Raw genomic sequence first — 9203 nt, forward strand, 5'->3', positions numbered from 1 at the left:
TGCATTCTGGGATTTGTAGTTTTGATTCACTTTACTGGACCCTATTGCTTGAACACACCAGATGAAAATGATATGTAAAGAGAGTAGCCTCTTCCTGGTCCTTTTTCCCTTGTCTTCAGTTATCTCCCATGTATATCCTGTATATCCTCTGCACCATGTAAATATAATTTTTCAATAAAAATTTACTGAAATAAAAAAAAAAAAAAAAAAAAAAAAAATGATATGTAAAAAGCAAAATCCAGGAATGGAAATGTATTGTCCCAGTGACATGGAGCCATCTGACACCTTATAGAAATGGTGACTTGTGATCTCTGAACACTCTCACACACAGTGTGCTCTTAGACTGTGTAGTAGCGGTCTAGTGTTCCATCCCCGGAACAGGAAGTGCGGGGACGGGAAGCGGAAGGCGGCCATCTTGTTGATCGGCGCCGACCGCTGGGGTAAAGACGCAGCTCCCGGCGCTCCGGCAAATAAAGAATTTAATTAAGTACCTGGCGTCAGTGTGGTGAATTAAGGCAACCTTACAATGGCGACGAGAGATGGTCTTTAGACCCGAGCACGCACGACGACGCAACACGACGAAGCCGGCGAGGTGAAACGCCGCCGGCTGCCGGAGCGTGGCAGAGGAGCCGACAGCCCGCCAAGGAAAGAGCGCGAACTGACACCAGCGCCACCGGAGGAAAATTAATGCTAAATAATACGGACACTAACCCTTAGATGAGCCCAGAGGCACCATCAAATAAGGTGCACGCTCGGGAAGTGCACTGAGTTGCTGCGCAGCACTGGGCAAGTGCAGGAGAACAGGGCCACGGTGAGGTGCACCCCATCCCTGGCTGCAGTGGTAGCGTGCACGGCAACCTGGCGGAACAGCGGTCGGGTGAAGAGGTGCCTGGCTCATCGAACCTATCCGAGGGGAACAGCCGGCTGGCACTGCCGGGTCGCTCAGTGAAAGAGAAGGGAGAAGAGAGCTACAGTGATCGCAGTGAAGGGGACACAGTGGTGCAACAAACGCCGGGGAGTCCACCTGGTAGGACGATCCCTGTGTCTGCGAACCAGAGAGGTGCACCCAAAATGGCTGCCCAGTCTTCTTCCCTCACTCAATTGGTGCCTTTCCTAACGAGGGGCGGAGAACCGGAGATGAAATGGGAAGACTGGAAAAGGTACTTCCTCAACTATCTGGAAGCCCTGGAAGAGGAAGGCGATACTCCATTCTCGAGCAAGAGGAGAAAGAAAATACTATTACACAACTTGGGCCCGGAAGGGATCAGAGTATATGATACCATAGTAAAAGGTGAGAGGGGTGCCACGGATACAGATGTCTTCAGTCATGCCATTGCAGACCTCGACGCACACTACAGACCGGTCGTGTGTGTCGCGATAGACAAATACAACTTCTTTCAGAGGAAGCAGAGGAGCGGGGAGACGGTGGACGAGTACGTCGTAGCCTTGCGGAAGTTGGCCCTCACGTGCAAGTTTGACACGCTCCACGACGACCTAATTAGAGACCAAATAATCATGCACACGTCCAGCTCCCACATCCAGGAGAAACAATGGGTAAATGGTGATGCCCCACTCAAAGAGAGATGGGCGATGGTCAAGAAGGCGGAATTGTCAAAACGATGTGCGCAAGCGGCCAAGAAGGAGGCAGGAGAGACGCAAACAGTATGCAGGATAATGACACCGTCGAGAGGAGAACGGCCGAGGCAGAGAGACATGCAAAGAAATCGTGATGGTAGAAGACCCAACAACAACAACAACCACCAGATGGACCATAAGACGAGTAAAGGGGATAGGCCGAGCTGCTACAGGTGCGGCAGCACTACACATCTGGGTAACGACAAAGCGTGCCCTGCTTTCAGGGCAAAATGCTCATATTGCAGTGTATTCGGGCACTATGAGAAGGTGTGCCGCCGGAAGCCCAAAGGCGAAATGGTCCGTTATGTAGACCAAGAGCGAAGAGATGATGCAAGCGACCAAGAAGAAGCCGAAGAACTGGAAGAATTCCTATATATTGATGTCCAGGTGTTGGAAATGGAAGGAGCAGAAACGGACAAACCCAGACTGAATATGCACATCGGCGGGATACCAATGGAGATGATTGCGGACAGTGGAGCACCCATCTCCATCATACAAAGACAAGTATGGGAAGATAAGTTCGCACCCAAGATTGTGGAGAAGCGGCACCCGATGGATTTGAGGCCAGTCACATATACTGGACAAAGAATTCCCATGTTAGGATACTGCCCCCTCCTGTTCGAGTTCAGGGGCCGCCACGCAAATTGCAAATTGTACGTTGCGGAGAAAGGCCCCTCAGTAATGAGCTGGAAGGACCAAGGTGCGTTGGGTATACAACTCAACCCGGGGGGGCATTGAAAAAATCCTGCTAATGGACATGGAAGAGAAGGATGACGTGGAGTCATGGCAGAGAGCATACCCCAGAGTATTCAACGGACAAATTGGGGAACTGGGAAAATACAAGCACCTCATAAAGCTAAAAGAAGGAGCGAGACCTGTGGTGCACAAGGTGAGGAACATCCCGTTCCGCAGTAGGGAAGCAGTGCAAACGGAGCTGGACAGGCTAGAAAAAGAAGGTGTGATCAGAGCCATAGAGAGTGCAGAATGGCTTTCACCTCTGGTGGTAGCCCAGAAGCCCAATGGTAAAGTACGGGTGTGTGTTGATCTCAGGGAACTGAACAAAAACATTGTAATTGACAAATTCCCCCTGCCCCGCATAAATGAGATGCTAGCGAAAACCAAGGACAGACATCAAGTGGTTCTCCACAGTGGATTTGTCGTCGGCATACCATCAAGTAAGACTACATCCATCGTGCAGCCATCTCACGTCTTTCATCACGCCTTTCGGCTGCTACGAATTCGTGAGAATGCCGTTTGGCCTGGCATCAGCAGCGGCGGTCTTTCAGAAGCTTATGCACAGACTACTGAGGAATGTGGAAGACGTACAGTTCTTTCAAGACGACATCTTGGTAATGGGAAGAACCAAACAGGACCACAACGAGAAACTCCACAAAGTACTACGAACATTGCAGGACAATGGTCTTACGGCGGAGTGGTCGAAGTGCAAGTTGGGAGTGCAGTCCGTCACGTACCTAGGTCATGAGGTGAGCGAAAAAGGGATACAACCAAAAAGATCCAACATGGAAGCCATTCTGGAAGCCCCCACTCCTAGCAAGAAAGAAGATGTTCGGTCATTCCTGGGAATGGCCGAGTACTACAGTAAATTCATTCCCCATTTCGCCACGAAAACACATTTCCTACGCCAATTACTGAAGGAAAAGAACAAATTCCAGTGGGGCCAGGAGGAACAGGCGGAATTTGAAGGCCTAAAACAGGAGATGAGTGTCACCATTCCTCTAAAGGGATTTGACCCAAGTGCGGAGTCCATACTCACTACGGACGCCAGTGACCGCGGCCTAGGAGCAGTCCTCATGCAGAAATCGGAAAATGGAGAAACATCGACAGTCAGCTTTGCCTCGAGGTCGCTTGCATCCAACGAAGAGAAGTTTAGCGTTATCGAGAAGGAGATGCTGGCAGTGGTTTGGGCGATGGAAAGATTTAGACAGTACTTGTGGGGAGCGAAATTCTTAGTGAGAACGGACCACAAACCCTTGGTCCGAGTACTGACTTCCAGTGGCCATGCTCCCTCGACCCCTAGAATTGCCAAAATGACGCTGAGACTGTTGGACTTTGTGTACAAAGTGGAACACATCCCGGGGCCGCTGAACAAAGTGGCGGACTTCCTGAGCAGAGCAGCGGCCATGGAAGAGGCAAAGGGCTGTGAGAAACAAAACTGGGAAGGATATGTGTTAGCCACCATCCAGGACACGGAGGAAGTGATCAGTGCCCAAGAATGGGAAGATGCTTACAAGGAAGACGTCGACATGGAAGCCATCAAAGGATACGTGGTCCATGGGTGGCCGGAAAAGAGACACCTCAAGGAAGAACTGAGGAGGTACTGGGAAGTAAGGGATGAGTTATCGCTGGCGGAGAACCCTATATTCCTGCTCAGAGGTGACAAGGTGGTCCCATCACGAGGCATACTGGATCATCTGATGTCTTTACTGCACGAAGGGCACCAGGGCATCACAAAAACCAAAGCCCTTGCCAGACAAGCGTTCTGCTGGCCAGCCATTGATGGGCAAATAGAACGGTATATGCGGCAATGCGAGTCATGTGCCAAGGCTGACAAGTCACAAAGCATGTTAAGACCACCCCTGGGAAAATTTCCAGTACCGGATGGACCATGGGAAATGATATCAGTGGACATAATGGGCCCCATCCTAAACAATGCAGGAACTCAGAAATATGCTGTAGTCCTCATCGACAAGTATTCCAAGTGGCAAGAGGTAGAGGTTATGGAGAACGTGTACTGATGCAGTGGTGCGCTTCTTACACGCCACGTTTGTCAGAGAAGGAATCCCGAAAATCATCACATGTGATAATGGGCCGCAATTCACCTCAGCGAAGTGGCTTGCCTTCACAGCCAGGAACGGTATAGAAGTGAAGCATACGCCCATCTACCACCCCGCGGGAAACGGTCAAGTGGAACGTTTCAATCGGGTGATCATGGGCACCATTCAGGCGGCCATTAATGATGGACTGGACTGGGAAAAGGAATTGGAGAAGATGATCTGGGCCTATCGGATCACCCCGGGGAGCACGGGATACAGCCCATTTAAGGTTTTGAGAGGAAGAGAAGCCTTCACCAAGGACAACATGGCATGGAGGAAATTAGTGGTGCAGAGTAAGTGGTCACCAGCTGTGGTCAGAAGAAATTTGGAGAAAGCACAAGAAGTATACACGGCACACTATAACAAAAGACGAAACACTCAGGAAGTAGGACTGGAAAAGGGCGACTGGGTAAGAGTAAAACTGGCCATCCTAAAGAAAAAGGGAGAAAGCAAGTTTTCACCACCTTTGAAAGTGGTGGAGCCCTATGCCCGTTCAGCCCTGCTCAGTGACGGGAAAGTGTGGTCACAGGACAGAATGGCAAAATGCAGCAAAATCTTGAAGTGGGGAGATGTGACTATTGAAGGAGCAGAGTATGTAGACGATGAAGGCGAAAGTGAACGTAGCGGAAGAAGCGACGAGAATGTAGAAGAAGGAGTGCAGCAAGTGAAAGACAGAGAAGGAGAAGAAGGTGCAAGAGGAAGAACGAGGAGCGGGTGTAAGGAAGAAAGCAATGAGGACGTGATGGACAGAGAAGGAGAATTTGCAGGAAAATGGTCGGGTGGAAAGGAACCGGAAGAAGAAGGAAGCATTGGAGTGGTGAGAACCAGAGTGGGCAGGAGTGTAAAGGTACCAGAGAAGTTCAAGGACTATGACATGAACTGGAAGTAAGGATTGCACTGTAAATTGTTTGTTATTGCATAAAGGGGGGAGATATGTAGTAGCGGTCTAGTGTTCCGTCCCCGGAACAGGAAGTGCGGGGACGGGAAGCGGAAGGCGGCCATCTTGTTGATCGGCGCCGACCGCTGGGGTAAAGACGCAGCTCCCGGCGCTCCGGCAAATAAAGAATTTAATTAAGTACCTGGCGTCAGTGTGGTGTATTAAGGCAACCTTACAGACTGCCCCTTAGTGTGGCTCTCCAAGCGAATTTGTGATCCCTCAACATCCACAGACGTACCTTGTGCTCCTCTGCAGCCTCCTCTATTGGACTTGCTGAGTGAGTTTTATGCTCCTTGGACTCTCGGCAGACCAGGCATATCATCCTCTGATCCTCTGCACAGAACAGCCTCAGCTTCTCGTCATGTTTCTCGCACAGATTCTCCCCCTGGGGCATCACTGGGGGCAGATGAAGCTGTTTTGCAATGTCCACCATGTTCCCCAGTTGTCTGTTGGGTCGGAGGTTTTTCCCTGAAGATGTTTCCCTGCACTGTGGACAGGGGAAGTTTTCATCTCTTCCCTCCCAGCTCTGGGTGATGCAGGAGCGGCAGAAGTTGTGTCCACAATCAATAATCACCGGATCAGTAAAATATTCCAAACAGATGGAACAAGTGGCCTCTTCCTGGAGGTTCCCGAGCTGAGCTGCTGCCGCCATGATTCAGAAACGCAGGAAGTGAAGGTAAGTTTCAGTTTCTCTCTTTGTGAAGTGGGTGTGTCTGGTCTGTGCGTCTGTCCCTCTCTGGCTGCAGTGGGTGTGCCTGTGCGTCTGCCCCTCTCTGTGTGCAGTGGGCGTGTCTGTGCGTCTGTCCCTCTCTGTGTGCAGTGGGTGTCTGTGCGTCTGTCCCTCTCGGTGTGCAGTGGGTGTCTGTGCGTCTGTCCCTCTCTGGCTGCGCCGGGACTTCCGGGTTCATGTTACAGTCACAGAGCAGAGAACTGACTCCTCTGCTGCCTGGGCTCTGACTCGAGGTTTCCCTCCTTTCTCAGCGAAAATACCAGCATTTTTGTTTTATTCTCAGATTCTGTCAGTGCCAGGAGCGGTCACATAAATATGGATTTCTATAAAATCCTCTGTGATGTTTTGAACGTGGCAATAATTTCTGCATCTGTTTATAATATTTGTTTTAGAACTGTACTGACATCTGGAAAATAATTATGAAACAATTTCTTGCTGCATTTGCTGTTTTACTTAATGTTCCAAAGGCTGAAATATAACTGCTTTCTCAATCCTTCCCCTGTAATAATTCATAATCAGGGCACTGGCATCACGCGCTATCGGAGGAGCAATTTCTGGCGCAGGGTTGAGTAAATTATACTCGAGATGAGGCAAATTATGCGGCGGAACAACAATCTCTGACCGCATTATTTCAATATCGTGCACTTTTATCAAACACAATCATTGTCTGAGCAGAGGTTTCATCTCATTAGTGCAGTTAAACTCCTCACTACAACTTTCATCAGACAAGCATTTGCAATGCAATAGGTCTCGCATTTACACGATTTTAAGCTATTGGCATGGTAATTATGGAAACTTTTTATTTATGTTTTAAAAAACAAAAATAACAGGCATTGTCATTTACAATGCCAATTGCTTAAACTCGTATAAATGCGAGACCTATTACATTGCAAATGCTTGTTTTTCTTTTTCTCTGGTCAGTGGTTGTTGCCATTTGTTGGTACTCTTCAATTTCAAATGTTTGTCACTCATCATCACATCATCACTTGCTGCCGTCTCTTGTTGTTCCTCATGGCTAGTTGTTGCTTGTTGTCGCTTTATGCTTCTTGTTATTGCGTGTCCTTGCTTGTATTTATTGTTGGTTCTCGTTGGCACTTCCTGGTGCTTATTGTATTGTAATTTCATTTATATACTGCTTACTACCTCTGACGAGGCGTCAAAGCGCTTTTTCGGCAGTTAACATGCTACTCCAGAACCCATAAAGGATTACTGTTGAATTAGTATAGTGAAAAGTAATTTGTGTGGTGGATAGGTTAGTCTGTTATTTGGATTCAGAAGGATAGCGGAGGGATAGAAGAGGGAAAAGGTTTGCATTTATATAGCGATTGTTAGACCTGTCACCATTGGCGTGGGCCTCCCTTCCATTTTTTGCTGTTCCCTCATGTGTTTTTTGCTGTTTTAGATGCTTTGGGCACTGTGCCACTGCTATCCAGTGCCACAGTGCAAGTGCTCCCTATGGTAAATTGATGTATGGATTAGTGACTCCATGATTGGCTGCTTTGTTTTACTTGTCAGACCCTAGTACAGTGCACTGCGTGTGCCCAGGGTTGGTAAATCAAATGCTGCTGGTTGGCTTGCAGCACTGATTGTGCCACCCACTGTAAGGTGTGTCTCAAGCCTGCCATTGCAGAGCCTGTGTGCAGTCTGGTACAGACCCTGTGTGCAGTCACACTGCTCACTTCTCAATAGTGGAGGTTACAGCATGACGTAATGCCAGGTGAGCCTTGTCGGGAAGGGAAATCCTTTAAAGAGAGTCATTTCCTCTCTGGATTTTCCTTCACTTTTTGAAACTCAGGAGAAGCAACATTGCGGTGGTGTCACCAGTGCTTTAAGTGGAAGCTTTTCAATATGATATACAAGCCATAGTTGCTGTTCATTTATCTTATGCAACTAACAACCACTGACAAAGCCAATGGTCCTGACTTGTAGGTATGATGTTACTTGTTGCATCATATACCTGGATGCAATGACAGAAACAGCAAAATACAAGTCGGGCGACACACTGTGCCAAGCATAGATTTTTAGCTGACGTGTGTTTTAAGCCACGCCCTAATTACATTGGCCACGCTCCTTTGAGAGACACCCCCCCAGTTTTTTCCCCCCACTTAAAGCCCTGGACTTACCTAGAATAACCCCGCAGGCCAGGAGCGCGTAGGCGGACATGGTCTGCTTAAGGAGCAGGTAGGACAGACGGACGTTGAAGACGGGACTGCAGCAGCGGCCCACAGTGTAGTAGGGACCCCCAGGTGCATGAGGCAGAGGTTGTTGAAGGTGATCACGCCAATGAAGAGCAGCGAGAGGGGCGGGATGCTGCACAGCACCTTGGGGTGCACCCGAGATCACAGTGGCTGTCACTTTTCATCATTTTGCCATGCTTGTCACGTCATCACTTGACTTCATTAGCCTCTTATCGCTGCTCCACGTTGCTTGTTCACTTCTTGCTGTCACTTGTTTTCCCTTGTCAGTGCTTGATGCTTGTCATCATTTACTAGTGCTTGTCACTGGTCCCTACTTGCTCACTCTTTTAGCCGCTCTTTACTGCGTGTTGCTGCTTGTTGTGCCTTGCCGGTGGTTGCAAACACAACAGTGATGGACAGAATGTGGATCAATGTCACACATTCACCCCAGTCAAAGATCTGGGCCCAAATCCATCGTTTTTCCACTCCACACCACCCTGGGTTAGACAATGGCGATATGCAAATCAGCGCTGACCCTGTGCCCCATGGGAACAGTCCAGTCCGAACTACAAAAGCCATGTCCTTCCCAGAACGGAAACAAGCATCCGAGGACCGGCCCGGTTTCGAGGTAACACCTCTCATCAGCCCGGCTAGCTTGATTCCAGTGGTGTGGAGTGCCTGGGACTCACGTCTGAGCATCTCCAGTATTCTTAGAGCGGTAATTGCAAACACAACAGTGATGGACAGAATGTGGATCAATGTCACACATTCACCCCAGTCAAAGATCTGGGCCCAAATCCATCGTTTTTCCACTCCACACCACCCTGGGTTAGACAATGGCGATATGCAAATCAGCGCTGACCCTGTGCCCCATGGGAACAGTCCAGTCC

The 9203-nt window shown here is 49.1% G+C and overlaps 1 protein-coding gene across 1 annotated transcript in view; it reads right to left on the reverse strand.

Annotated features, from left to right (window-relative positions):
- Window positions 1-6085, reverse strand: part of LOC144754155 (E3 ubiquitin-protein ligase TRIM39-like) — a 96837-nt gene extending 90752 nt beyond the window's left edge. Inside the window, exon 1 of the mRNA XM_078641737.1 lies at window positions 5645-6085. Within this exon, the coding sequence (XP_078497863.1) occupies window positions 5645-6058 (414 nt within the window). The 5' untranslated portion in view covers window positions 6059-6085. The remainder of the gene's footprint in view (window positions 1-5644) is intronic.
- Between the last annotated feature and the right edge of the window lie 3118 nt (window positions 6086-9203).

Source organism: Lissotriton helveticus, chromosome 5_1 (assembly GCF_964261635.1).
Source record: "Lissotriton helveticus chromosome 5_1, aLisHel1.1, whole genome shotgun sequence".
NCBI classification, from domain to species: Eukaryota; Metazoa; Chordata; class Amphibia; order Caudata; family Salamandridae; genus Lissotriton; species Lissotriton helveticus.